The 13,827-nt window shown below is 54.8% G+C and overlaps 1 protein-coding gene across 3 annotated transcripts; it reads right to left on the minus strand.

Annotated features, from left to right (window-relative positions):
* Positions 1–1,174: 1,174 nt before the first annotated feature.
* On the minus strand, positions 1,175–13,353 carry Fbxl16 (F-box and leucine rich repeat protein 16). 3 transcript variants are annotated; one of them, XM_085832778.1, is made up of 7 exons: positions 13,038–13,353; positions 10,153–10,309; positions 5,366–6,012; positions 4,234–4,742; positions 3,841–3,925; positions 3,462–3,525; positions 1,175–3,047 (listed from the first exon to the last, which is right to left on the minus strand). In XM_085832778.1, the coding sequence occupies exons 3-7, from the start codon at positions 5,996–5,998 to the stop codon at positions 2,899–2,901; spliced, it is 1,440 nt and encodes a 479-aa protein (XP_085688904.1). In that variant the 5' UTR covers positions 5,999–6,012; positions 10,153–10,309; positions 13,038–13,353; the 3' UTR covers positions 1,175–2,898. The 3 variants fall into 3 exon arrangements, with proteins under 3 accessions (XP_085688904.1, XP_021005628.2, XP_085688903.1); XM_021149969.2 differs by lacking the exon at positions 10,153–10,309 and having other exon boundaries at positions 13,033–13,353; XM_085832777.1 differs by lacking the exon at positions 10,153–10,309 and having other exon boundaries at positions 1,176–3,047.
* Positions 13,354–13,827: the final 474 nt, after the last annotated feature.

The raw sequence follows: 13,827 nt of genomic DNA on the forward strand, positions 1-13,827 counted from the left end.
TAGTAGATTTAGTCTCCATTGTAAGAAATCAGGGTTGGCTGAGGAGCCTCAAGACCAAGTTCTCAGCATAAAGAAAGATTGTTTGCCCCAAAGGGACAAAGGCTAGGCAATAGGGACAGACAGATAGAGGGCCAGGGAGAAGGGGAAGGGAACAAAGGAGAGGGAGTAGGGATATTTGTCCAGAGGGGACAAAGAACTGCCTCTGGATAGAAAGGAGACAGACATGGCCTATAGACAAATGACACTTTATGACTTTATAAATGTAAGAGGGAGAAACACCATGTTAGAATGAGGTATTTAATTTTGATTAGACAGGTTAATTAAGTGAACCCATGGGGGCTTTTGATTGCTGGACCTCAATACTTTGATAGCTGGGCCTTCATCGCCAGCCTCAGGAGTAGAAGTGGCCAAATAAGGGAACAGACCATGGTGGCTAGATCTAGGAATATAATCTTAAGTTTTTTAGCAAGAAGGACAGAGATTGCAGAGAAGATTGCAGAGAAGGACAAAGCTAGGTAGCAGTCCTCCCTTCAGCACTTGCCCTTTCTCTTGAGGTGTACACAGTAGTCTTGATCTTCTAGCAGTCTGTGATTATTTATTATTTAATCTTTGAGTGTGTGCACATGCGAATGCAAACATATGCCTGTGTGAGTTTTTATGTGTACCAATGTGTGTTCAGGTTCCCTAGGCGGCCAGAGAACATCATATCACTAAAGCTAGAGTTACTGGGCAGCTTAAAGGCATCTGATGTGGGTGCTGGGAAACTGGCCCTGGGGCTTCTGTAGGAACAGGAGGTCCTCTGCACTACCGAGCCATCTATTCAGCATCATTGGATTATTTTAGAACATCACAATCCCTCACTTAGTGACCCAGTGCAGAAGATAAGGCTCATTTCTGCTCTTGGATAGCAAGATCCTAGATCCCTTTGAAGACTTACATTTTGACATCAAACACATTGTTCCCTTTTGTGCATTCAGGACATTAGAGAACTTCTGTTGGTCAGTTGCTAAGGTTCCAGTCCAGCCCTGAGCCTCCAACCTCTCCTGTTTATGGAGTAACTCTGATGAGTTAGGAGGCAGGAGGACCCAGAGACCTGGGCCATCCAGGGCAGAGTTAACCCTTACAACTTGGTCAGGAGACCAAAAAGAAAATAACCCACTTGTGTTTTTACAACTTTTTTTAATATATATTTTTATAAACAGGTCACGTGATAAAATAGCACAAGAAACACTTACCAAATATAAGGTTATATCTTCCGCATATACAGGAGAATGAGGTCGTTATGTACAATAAGAAAATGACTTTTAGGGGTGGTTGGTTTTGTTTGTGTTCCTCTCTCCCCTTCAATTTTCCTCCTACAGTCACTGGAAATATCACAGCTTCAGTTGCATTAATACTTTGGGCAAATGGACAGCTTCCCCCTCCCTGTTGGGGGACTGTGGGAAGAGGGGCTGACGAATCTGGCTCCTGACCACTTCAGCCTGGGGCCTCCCTGGCCAACACTGCAGGGAACTCTTTGGGCTGTTGAATCTTTACTTTTCGTCAACAGCATCTCTCCTCTCTCTCTCTCTCTCTCTCTCTCTCTCTCTCTCTCTCTCTCTCTCTCTCTCCCTCTGGCTCTCTGGGAATTAGTTTACTCTCTTCCAACCAGATAGGGGTGTCCCAAGATTAGTTGTGGGCGCTGTGTCTCCTGGGGTTCAAGGTTGGGAGGGAAGGCTCCCAGACCCTTCCTCGGTATTGTCACCTAAATGCCAGGATCCCCTAGGACTTCCAAATGTCTTGAGACCTGACAGAACATGCTCACAAACCCTTTGGGCAGGCAAAGGTTTTGGAAGCTGGGAGAACTAAAGGAGGACTGGGAAGGAGCCCTCCTTCCCTGGGGTGTGAAGGGGGTGCTGGCCACTGGGAGGTCAGAATCGCTGGTCAGTACTGACCCTGACTCATGGCCAGGCCCTCTGCAGATTCCACCTGAGGAGACCTATCCAGGGAGAAGCACAGTGCTGAGAGGCCTGAGCTCAGCTGGGGTAGGGGCTCAAATGGGTGGGCTGATCCCAAGGCCTGATAGCCCTGTGGGTGGCTCCAGATTGGGGTCTGCCAGGTGCCTACTCCACCCTTGCACTTGGGTGGATGGGCACCAGTTAGGCTAATGTTGATTGTTCCAAGGTCTGTGTCCTCCTAAAGCTGTCCCAACCTGGCCAGGGCCCAAGGATCTGTAGGCCAGGGGGGAAGAAGGAGATACGGGGGTAGGGGCGCAGGATACAGAGGACAAGAACTGACCTATATATGGCAACAAGGAAGAAGGGAAGCCACTAGGTCAGGTGGGCATGGGGGAGTTGGGCTCCTCAGGGGGCCATGGCTTTGGCAGTGGCCTGTGGTGCCTCATACCCTTTGGAGGGCTCCAGGCGCGGTGCAGTGGAAGATGTGGGAGGCCCTTGGGGGCTCTTCCAGGCCCCTAAGTCCTGGGGGACCAATCCCTCCATCCCCTTGGGCCCTGCCCGGGATGGGGGAACAGCGAGGGGAGGCAGAGAGCAGAATGAAGTGGGGAAGCCAGTGAGGGCATATGCACTCAAAGCATCCCCAAAAGGACCTAGACCCCCAGAAGGCGGGCGAGTGATGGCGGCGGCTGTGGCATGGTGGAGGGCGGGCGTGCAGTGCGGGCACGAGGGGCATGCACAAAGTCCCCGAGTGTGCGTGCGTGCGTGGGGCTGGCCCCTCTGCCTCTTGCCCCAGACAGGGAAGGAGCAGTTGAGCAGAGGAGCAAGGGAGGCACGGGGCGGGGTTTCCCTCAGCTTGCCCCGCCTCCAGCGCAGGGCGGAGAAGAGATGCTCCCGCAGGGATGGAAGAAGGGCTACTGCCCAGGGCGTGGCCGGTTCCCGCGGCCGGGTGGGGAAGCCTGCGCTATTCAATGACGAGGCAGCGCGGCAGGTGCTGCGAGAAGTACTTGAAGAGCTCGGGTGTGGCTCCAGGGCAGTTGGTCAGCTCCAGCTCCTCCAGCTCTTGCAGTTGCACGAGGCCAGATAGCCCCGTGGTGGTTAGGAGCGGGCAGCCTGCAAACATGAGGCATCGGGACAGCCGCTCAGCAGTTCAGCTCCGCCTGGCGGGAGGACTGGACTGGGCTGGGCAGGAGGGAAAGGCTGAAGAGGACAATGACCTGCTAGGGGTGGATTCTACTGGGCTTGCTGAATGAGGCGGGACCTGTACCGGGCGTGGAGGGGTGGGAATCTGACAGGATGGGCGGGACCTCCACCAGGGAAGGATATGTTCAGATTTGGCCTGATGCAGGGTAGATCTGAGCAGGGCGTCACCGACAGGGCTTGGATTCACCCTCTAACCCGCTACCTGGGATGCGATTTGCCAAAACCTGAAATGAATCTATCTGCACAAAGGACCTGATGGGGGCGGGGGTCAGAGTGTGTTGGCATCGTTGCCCACGAGGCAAGAGGGGGTGGGGGGTATCTCACCTGCTAGAGACAAGAGTCGCAAATTTCTCATGGCTAAGAGGTGCTTCAACCCGAAGTCCTGCACCTGGGCGGGAGTGAGAGGAGGTCGTGTTAACTATTTCCACTTGCTTGGGACCTGGAGCCACTAGAGGGGCAGGAGGTAGGGGTTCAAAATGGAGATTTTTCAGTCCCCCCCGCCACACACACCCCCGGAGACTGGAAGCACCAAGAGGGCCTTGGGGAATCTAGAACCCAATGATTCTGCTTAGTTTGGCTGCTGGTTCTAGAGGACTCTGAATGAGGCCCGGTGAAGTTCAAGGATAATCTGTACTGGTCCTCCACCCTGTCCTGTCCCGCCACCCTCAGCACAGTTCCCAGATCCCTGGAGGCATGGAGGTACCTGGCAGCACCATCGCAGGTAGAGGCTGCGGAGAGACGACATGGTGGACAAATAGCTGAGACCAGTGTCCGTGATGCGTACACACCTGTGGTTGCACCAGAAGGGGGACTGCCCACCTTTAAATCACTTTACCCCATCCCCACCTAGGTCCCTCCCCCCTTTTCAGAGATGTCCCTAGAACAAGTCTCTGCCCCACACACCAATGCCCTATTCTCCCCCTGGTCCCACCCTGTGGCCTCTCCTTTTGGAATATGGCTTTTTCTCCAGCTTTGGGCACTCTATTCTATGTGGTTTTCCCCATCCCCGAAGCCTGTAGACCGGCACCACCCACTCTAGGCTTCCAGTTCCTGGAGATCCCACCAGTACCCGCCTGGAGTGTAGGGATGTGTGCACCTGTCCAGCACGAGCTCCTCCAGTCGGTGCAAGTCGCAGGCCACATACTCCAGTGCCATATCGGTGATCCGGGGGCACCAGGAAAGGTCAAGGCTGCGCAATTTGCGCAGGTTCTCAGCTACAAGCTCCACTCCATCATCAGTGACCTTAGAGCAGCCTGAGAGGCTGAGTGAGGTGAGGTTGGGCAGACTGTGCACCACATTGACCACCCCATGGTTGGTTATCTCCCAGCAGGAAAGCAGGCGCAGCGTGTGGGTGCTGTGGCCCTGGCGTGCTGTGAAGTAGGCCAGGGCCGTGTCAGTCACGTGATAGGCCTGAAGGCTTAGCTCTGCCAGGTTGGGTAGAAGTTGTGAGATGGCAGCGATTGCATCATCTGCCACATTGATGCAGTCACTGACGCTCAGGGAGGTGATACGGGCACTGAGGCTGGACCACAGGCCAGCCTCGGTGAAATCGTTACAGCCTGACAGCTCCAGGCGCACCACTCCCTGCATCTGCTCCAGCATCACCTACAGGCAGGCACAAATCAGACCAGACTAAGTCAGCCCCCTGACTCACGCCTGCCTGAAGAAGCTTCTGGGATTCTGGAAGCGGTGGTCTCTCAGGCGTGGGCTTGTGCAAGCATGCATCAGGCTGAACTCCAAGGAGTGCACTTAAACTGCTTGTTATACTTCCCCAATATTCCAAAGGGGGAGGCAGGGCACAGGGGACACAAGCCAAGGTGTGGCCAGTGCAGGTGTTTAGAACAGATGATTTGAATATTAAAATTACAATCCAGGTCCAGGGGTGTGGGGAGGCAGGGCAGGGTGCTTGTAGGAGACTCTTAGCTAACCCCCCCACACCAGCCCAGCAGCCTATTCACCAAGGCAGCTTCACAAGCAAGCAGACACCTACATGTAATTGACTACTCTCTTGCGCCAATCTTGACATCTTAATCACTTTTTAACAAGCCCACATTTTCACTTTGCATTAGGCCCCGAAATACCATCCTTGCTGTTTTTTGTCCTGTATACACCTGAGTATCTTCCAGGCCCCTCAACCTCCCATGTCCATAGGGTTGCTTCTGCATGTCCCCGCCCCCACCCCCACCCAGACCCAGACCCATCTGGTCGTAGCCAATTTTGGGACACACCTCTAGACCAGCGTCAGTGATGGTGGAGCGCTTGAGACTCATGGCCTTGACTCCCTTCTTAGAGAGAGAATAGTTGTCGATGAACTCGCAGATGTCTAAGTCAGAGACACCAACTAGGCAGAAGCCCTCAAAACCTCTAGCAGCAAAGCCCTGTAGGTTCACAAACTCCTTCTCGCCTCCAGGCAGCACGTTGTACAGCTCCTTGGCATGCAGCACAGGCGTGAGACCCGCCCAGAACTTGGGCTGGTAGAGCACACGCCGCCAAGCCTTGCACACCTGGGCTAGTATGCACTTCTCACATGCTGAGAAATACCAGAAGAGCCCATTAAGGATCTTCTCATCTGTGGCCAGTGGTGGCCGCTCCACTGGGGGTCCAGGCACTGGACCCGAGGCTGGTCCACTGGCTGGGGGGCATGGCCCCCCGGCCAGAGCAACCCGGGATAGTGGTGTAGCCAGGCTTGGAGGTGGGAGGGTGGGTGGGGGTGGTGGCTGGCAAGGACGGTTCTTGGCAGCAGGTGTGCCCTTGGTGATGCTGGCTGCACCTAGGCCGTTGGGCTGGCCAGGCAGCTTCACCAGACCGTTTCGAGGCAAGCATGGAGGCTTGGGATCACCATCGATACCGGGGCTCGACATTTTTCTTGCACGCTCTGTGGATGAGACAGGAGGAACAAATAAGTGTGCCAGGCTCTGGAGGAACTGGAGAGCTAACCTTTTCTCATCCTCGAGGCTCCTCATCCAAAGCATTTCCAGGACCACTTAACAGAACAGATCCTAGTATGCGCCTTTTTCTGACTGCACAAGAGGCAAGCTGGCCATATTCACAGCTAGCTCAAATGTCCACATCCTCTGTCCTATTCACTGGCTCAGCCTGCCTTGCTCAAAGGTGCTTTCTGATGCTCTGATTCCCATCAAGGCTTGGGGAGATGGAATCCTTTGTTTTTGTTTTTGGTTTTTCAAGAAGACAGGGTTTCTCTGTGTAGCCCTGGCTGTCCTGGAACTCACTTTGTAGACCAGGCTGGCCTCGAACTCAGAAATCCGCCTGCCTCTGCCTCCCGAGTGCTGGGATTAAAGGCGTGCGCCACCACGCCCGGGTGGGAGATGGAATCCTTAACTGTTCCTTTCACCTCTGATGCCCCTTCCTGGAGTTTTTCTTGAGGACTAGGATTGGGGAACCCAGAGAAGAAAGGTGCTTGAATAGCCCTGAGTCACAGACCAGCTCTCCAAAAGCTGTGCACCTAGTCAATGGTGGCACATGCCAGTGCTTGGGAGGCAGAGGCAGGGATCTCTGAGTTCAAGAGCAGCCTTGTACAGAGAGAGTTCCAGGACAGCCAGGACTGCACAGAGGAACCCAATCTTGAAAGAGAAAAAAAAAATCTGTATCCCTATAAAAGGCTCTGAGGCTCAGTCGCATCCCCTGTATAGTTGACTGTGGTACCAGCAGAGTGATACTTGGACACATGCTTTTTCATATTTAAAAAAAAATTAAAAATTTCTGTGTACGGTTGTTTCCTTGCATGTGTACCACATACACATCTGTGGAGTTCAGAAGAGGACATAGATCTCCTGGAGCTGGAGTTACAGGCCTCTAGGTCTTCCGTAAAAGCAGCAGGCACCCAAGCACTGAGGCACTTCTCCAGCCTGCTGGACACATGCTCTAATCGCCCACCCAAGTCAACGCAGACAGTGCTGTGCTGTCTCTGTACAGCCAAGGAAGTAGAGGCCAAGACCAAGAGAATATCTGACTAAGCTCATGGCCGATAGTTAAGTGATAGAGCTAAAATTTGGACCAGAACTGGAGGAGGAAGGTCATGTGGAAGGCCAGCATGACCAACATGTCTGAATCACCCCCTCCCTGTCCCCCTCAGGCTCCCAGGCCTGTGACTGGGTTGCAGAGGACATTGTGAGTGGACAGCATGGAGGGAAAGAGCAGTGAGACTCTCATAATGCCAAGGCCTCTGCTCTGCATTCCAGACATCACATCCACCACCACCCAACATCCAGGAGGATGTGAGTTTTCCATGGATTTCACCTGCAGATGAAATGCTCAATGCAACACTCAAAACATCCAAAGGCAATACTCTGGACTCCAGATGGCCCCTTCTATCAATGAGTGCTCTTGGCTAGCCTCTGATGATTCCATTTCCTCAACATGAAGTCTGGGAGGTGACACCACAAACTCCTGCCTGTGGGAGGGATTTACAGTCTATGGTAGAGTAAATCCTGAGTCCCAGAGCTGATCCAAGGGCAAGGCAGGGTCTCCCTTTCTGTGTGTGTATAGGTGGTCCCAGGATGAGCAGGATGCACACATGAATTGTCAGTTTTGGCCCTACAATCTCCAGGGAGTCAACAAAAGCCTCTCCCAAGCCCTCAGTCATACCTTCATACCTGGCTTTGGTGGCTCATAACCTTGCCAGGGAGCCTGGAGCAATACCAAGGGCTACATGAAGAAGCTTCCCAAGTGGTGGGCACGGAAATACACAAACCCTCAGAAGAGAAGGACTCATGTTACCCTTTAGGTTGAGACCCCTTTCTGGAGCTACAGGGCCAAGGAAACCGGCTACTCTTCCTTATACTCTGGCTTGACACAGAAGAAGTAGACAAGAACTACCTTTTGCCTTTACTTTGCAATTCTGTCTCTATGGTTCCCTATATTGCACATGCATTTTGTGCTAGTTTCCCACCTCTGGGAAGGGAAAGCCCTGGGTTAAGCTCTCCCCAGAACATGGTCCTCATGATGAACAACCTAGTTCTGTGTCTAAGGATGGTCATTGGCAGTCCACCCTAGGCCCTCAGTACTGTCTCCTGATTACTCCCCTTCTCAATATGACTCTTAAGACCTGGGGAGTAGGCCAGCTATTCCCTAAAGGTTTCAGACCTTGGCTGCTCTTTGTGCCCAAGAACAGGCAATAGTAGCCACACAAAAAAAATCCAGTATAGCAAGTAGCAATGCTAACACTTGCCAAATGCACACTGGTTCAATCACATATTTCAGCTTCACAGCAGACATCCCTGTGTAGGGGTAGCCACTATTGTTATTCTAGTATTTATATAAGGAACCTGAGGCTCTGCAGGGTTATAGTTTGCATGCTACTGTAAGGGAAGTCTAAAGTGTGGTTACCCCAATTCCCTGGAGCAATATAGGGAAGCTGGCCTGTTGCGGGACAGCAGCATCCATGATGGGAAAGGATGAGATTCTTCCTTATGTGCCCCAATTCTTATCCAGCACCACCCGCATTCCTGGGAACTGTGCTGAGGGTGGAGAGACAGCCCCAGCCTGAGTGCCAGCCATATACTAAGTCTTGGTCTACGTCTAGACTGCATGGAGCCTCAGCCACTAGGCGCAGAATCAGCGCTCTCGGAACCCCGCAAGCAGCACCACGGACAGCTCCCGCGCTCAATGTGGTCAGCCCGGCTTTCTGCACCAGAGACAGTGGAGCGGAGGAGGAATGATCGGTGGCTCCGGCAAACCCAGCTCCACAGGAAGAGGCAGAGGGAGAAGCCGCCCGCTTGGCTAGGATCTGGAGGAGGCTGCGGAGGCGGTGCCAGGGGAGAAATAATCCAAGAGCTGTGCCGATTTAGGCTGAAAATGCTCCCAGCCGCGGGTGTGCACGTGGAGCGCCTGAGTTGCTGGGGGTTGGGGGTGAGATGCACGTGGATGCCCCGGGCATCTTTAGGGCTCCTTTCTGCCCCTCTCTGCGGCTCTGGAGATTCACATTTTTCAGAAGCACACGATCGACCCCCTTCCCACCTTCCAGACTTGGGTCACATAGGTGAATCCAGGCCAGATTCAGTGTCTAATTCCCCCATCCAGGTCCAGGCCCCTGTTCTTGGTGGAAGCCTCATCTCCACAGAGTCAACCTCGCTTTGTGATGAGAGAGGTTCTCACTTATTCTTTCTCTGTGACATTAACCAAGCCTGAGAACCCCACAGGCGTCCAAAAAGGGAAATAGTTACACCTGAACTCAAGGGCTGAGGCTTTCAGAGAAAGCTAAGCACACACTGGAAGACTGGAACTTTCTTGCCAGGTGAGCAAGCGGCTATTGAGGGGTTCTAGGCAAGGATCACTCCACCTGGCCCTGCCATCTCACCAGATGATGACATAAGGTCTGTTCCCAGGTGTCGTTCTATAGCCCAGGCTGGCCTTGTATTTACAGCCATCCTACCTCTCTGGGATTGCAAATATGTACTGCCATGCCTAGCTAGAGCTCCTTCATGATGCTGCAACTCTTGCTTCCTAGGAGGGGGGGATAGGTCAGTGGCCAAGTGACCCAGGTTGTCTCTCCCTTCACGGACAAGCACCTCAGGAGCTAATACTGAGGAGAGGCCTTCTGGAATGATGTCCGAACTGGCACAGCACTCAGCCCCAGGCCCAGTGTGTCCTGTGCTTCGTTTGGAGTAGAATTCTGGGTCATCTCTAGACTACAGAGGAGCTTGAGATGGGACTCCCTAGGCCCATCCTGGGCTAGGAAGGGACAGTGACAACTTCCTCAGCTGCTGGTCTTCATCAGCCCATCTCATCAAGGTGCTCCCCGGGAGAGCTGACTGTAGCCTTTGCCCTCTCTAGAGGACTCATTGTGGACATAAGGAACATGGAGGGTACAATGGGTCTCCTGGGAAAGTTCCAGTACTTGGTGATTTCCAGATTGGCATTCCACAGACTCTGATGCTGAACCACGAGGACTTGCCTCTTTTGTATATCCAGTCGTCAAAATAGTCTCCTGGCCTCATCTCCATCCATTCCTCCTTCCCTAGCCAGACCCCTGCTCTTCATTCTTCCTCCCCCTCACCTGAACAAGTGGTGGTGCTCTGCTTGTCCCATAGGCTTTCTCAGTGCCGATGCTTGCTGCCTGCCTCCATAGATAGGATCCCCTGTACTCTGAAAAAGCACCTCCAGGTGTCACCTGGAGATGTCATCACTGTTTCTCCCCGTGGCCTGGTAACTCCCTGAAGACAAATAGCACCATGAGTGTGTGAATTCTGGGTACTGCTGAAGGAATGGACAAGAAATGGTCACCTGAACCATTCAGGTTCAGGGGTGCAGCTGCCCGAGGCTGAGAGCCTTGGCTGGTTGGCAGGGCAGGAGAAGCACAAGAATTTAACTCCAGGTATGCTTGTGGTCAGCATTTGTTCAAAAGAAATAGATTGGAGTTAGCACCTAGCTCCCCAGACCCGCTGATCTTGAGGTGCAGATACTCAGGGAGAGGAGATCTTTTGGCTAAGTCCCTCTTCTGGGGTTTCATGGCTAAGGAATCTGGCTGGCTGACCCCCAAAATCTGACCTGACCCTAGAAAAAAGAGACAGGAGTCACCAAGGAGATGCCCCCCTCCAGCATCCCTGCCTCATGACTTCCTAGAGCACCACTGTTCAAAACAAGGCTCAGAGAAGGATGGATCTTTCTGATGCCTCAGAGAACTGCCACTTGTCCCAAGACCACAAAACACTCAGACTAGGAACAGATCTGTTGTATCTTGTGTCTTTTTCTTCTGCCTCACTGGGTCCTGTGTTTTCCTATGATTTGACTAGTGGCCTCTGCACACAGCTGTCTTCCAGCAGGGTCACTGCTGTTACCCTGAAGTCTTAAAGACCGCCAACTACACACTCACCAATGTCTCACCCGTCATCTCTCTCAGTCTAGGGACTCTTTCCCTGTGTCTGTGCACAGGTCAGGATTAAGGACACCTTGGAGGCTGGCTCCTGGCCTGCATAGCACCTGCCCTGATCATCAGCTCCTCAGGTTTGAAAAAGACAAGCAAAACACCCATCTCCAGTTCAGTCTGTAGTGGCAGCCCCACGGACTGGGGTGACGACCGGGGTATCTGAGATTGGGGGCACAGTGCAGGCAACATGTTCTGTGACAGTGCTGTGACTCAGGCACATTCACATCCCTGCCACTTTGCATGTGTCAACCACAGCACTCTTCTCCCACCCCCTGCTGGAGCTGCCTCGGGGGGGGGGTGACAGGGACTTGGGGATAGGGAGACCCTTGGCTCAGGAGGTAAATAGACCCAGGTTGAACCCAGGTCAATGCTCCAGAAGATACAGGCTCTGTGACCAAACTAAGGGCAAATAGTCACGATAGGCTTCATCTTATCATGCCCCCCCACCCCCGCTGTTCTGCAGAATATGAGACCTTCAAAACCCAAGGCTCCTTTAGACACCTGCCAAATGAGGCCCACCTGCACTCTCTGCATCCAGTTTGGCCATCTGACCACTCATGGGGACAGTTCGGGGCTGCTCACTGGCCTCCTGACCTTGCTTTGCTGCCTCTCCCCCCCGCCCCCGTGCCAGTCTCTGAAGGTTCATCAGTGACTCTCAGAGGTGAAGACTTATGGTCAGGAAAGTTGAGTGATGCCCACCAGAAGCCCCTTCCAGTGTCTCTGGAATAGAGAGCCCAATCTCTCAGGGCTACCTAGAGACACTTGTTTTAACTTCATCAGTGGGAGACAGGACCTGTTCAGGTGTATTTGGGAGTACATATGTGTCCTGGACTTACAGTATGGGTGACTGGGGAGGCAAATAGTGAGGGTGGCAAGAAATGAGGCTGCTGAATCTTGGGCTATCTCAACATCACCCACGTTTTCAACCTTGACTTTCCCTCTCTTCTCCCAATGGCTCCCAGCCCGGCACTCAGGCCATGTCTAGGCAGGAAATCGAGGCTCCACCATGCCTCTGACCTGATCTAGGCAGCCCCTAATCATCCAGGCTCCTGTCCCAACACCGCACCCCCTCTGCTGCGATGAGGCTGCTGTCCAGCACTTCATCAAAGTGTTGGGCTGGAACAGAGGGTCCCGTGTCCTGAAGAGGCAGCAGGGAGGCCTGAGAAGACCCTGGTCAGTGGGCCCTGGGACAAGATGGCAGTGGAAGTCGGGCCTCCAGGAGGGAGCAGGTGAAGTGGCATCTGCCATCTGCTCCTGGGAGGTCAGCTGCTGGCTCGGGCTGGGAGGGGCTAGCAGGAGGGCTGCTAGGCCAGATCCAGGCCTCAACAGTGCAGCCTTCTCTCCTGGGAAGATCCCCCACTGACTAACATCCCAGAAGGACATGGAAGCCCTGCTCAGCAATCTCAGGATGCCCATTCCCCATTTTGAAGCCTTCCAATCTTGGCCAAGGCCCATTTTCTTTTTCTAGAACCAAAGACATGCCAGCCCACTCCCTAGTATAGATCTGTGGGCGGCAGCTCTATACCAGCTCATGTCCAGAAGGCGTCCAGGACCCCTAGGCCACATATCCACATGGCTCCTCCCTTTTAATTGTATCAACACCTGTCACGTCCTCCAGTCCGCCGGAGGCTCATAGGGCTGGAGTGGCGAGAGCCCAGAGCCAAGCCAGAAGGAGTGGGGGCTGACGGCCTGCAATTCCGCGTCCTCGCAGCCACCGTGCTTCCTCTCAGCAGTTCCGCGGTACGGAGATACAGCCTGACCGCGCTGCCGGTAGCGAGCGGGACGCAATCAGGCCGGCCACTAGGGTTAGGGGCTGCGGAACCGCTGGCTCAGCGGCCGAAGGGTGAGGTGGGGAAGGGGCTGCGATTACGTAAGCCCTGCTCAGGCGGCGGCGGCCGCGGCGCAGTCCCAAGTCCCCACCCCGCCCCCTCCTCATTGTAGCCTTCGCGGAGGCAGTGGCTCGACCTGGACCCTCCCCTCCCCGCAGCCTGGCCGCGCGCGCACACACACCTTACCTCGGCCAGGGCTTCTGGCTCATGCCACGCTGTCCGCCGGGCGACCTCGCGTCATGGGGAGCTCGGCACCCGAGCCGCCTAGCGCGGAGGCGGCCGAGGTGCTGGACTGGCTAGCAGGGCCCGACTGCGCCCCGCGCCCGGCGCCCCGCGCCAGGGCCCTCTCGGCAGAGTCCCGAGCGGAGCTCCCCGGTGGGAGAGGATCTGCCGCCCTGAGCCTCCCACCGGGGAGGCTGAGGCTGTGCCCAGATAAATAAGGCCGCTTTGCAGGGAACCCGGCGGGCGCCTCCTCCCTCCCCTTGCCCTCCTCCCTGCGCTCCTCCTCCGCGCTCCTCCCCGCGCTCCTCCGCGGCCGCCGCCGGCGCCGCGCGTGCCCCCCGCCCGGCCCTAAGAGCCGCGCCCTCGCGCGCTCCCGGCGTCCGGACCAATCCTGGTTCTAGAGCCAGGCTGAGGTGTCGAGAATCCCCAGCCCCGCCCCGCTCCTCTCCGCGCGCTCCCGGTGCGGTACCGACGGGCACGCGCCAGGCGGCAGCACCCGCTCAGCGGCCGGTGTTCGCACAATAACAAACCCCGTAGGCCGCGCGGCCGAAGAGCAGCTTCGAGTGTCCCATCTGCACGAAGTGGTGGCGACCCGGAATCTTGCCAGCTGAGGAGAATTGCGCTCCTTGGCGCGAGCGGTTGGCAGTGGGGTTCCGGATCTTGCGCAGATGCAACTGGCCCTATGTGCCCTTGCTTGGATTGCCACCTGTGAGGGCGAGGAAAGAGAAGCACAGTGGAGACATCGACATCGTCG

Source organism: Mus caroli, unplaced genomic scaffold (genome assembly GCF_978045245.1).
Source record: "Mus caroli unplaced genomic scaffold, Mus_caroli_1 scaffold_18, whole genome shotgun sequence".
Lineage (NCBI taxonomy): Eukaryota > Metazoa > Chordata > Mammalia > Rodentia > Muridae > Mus > Mus caroli.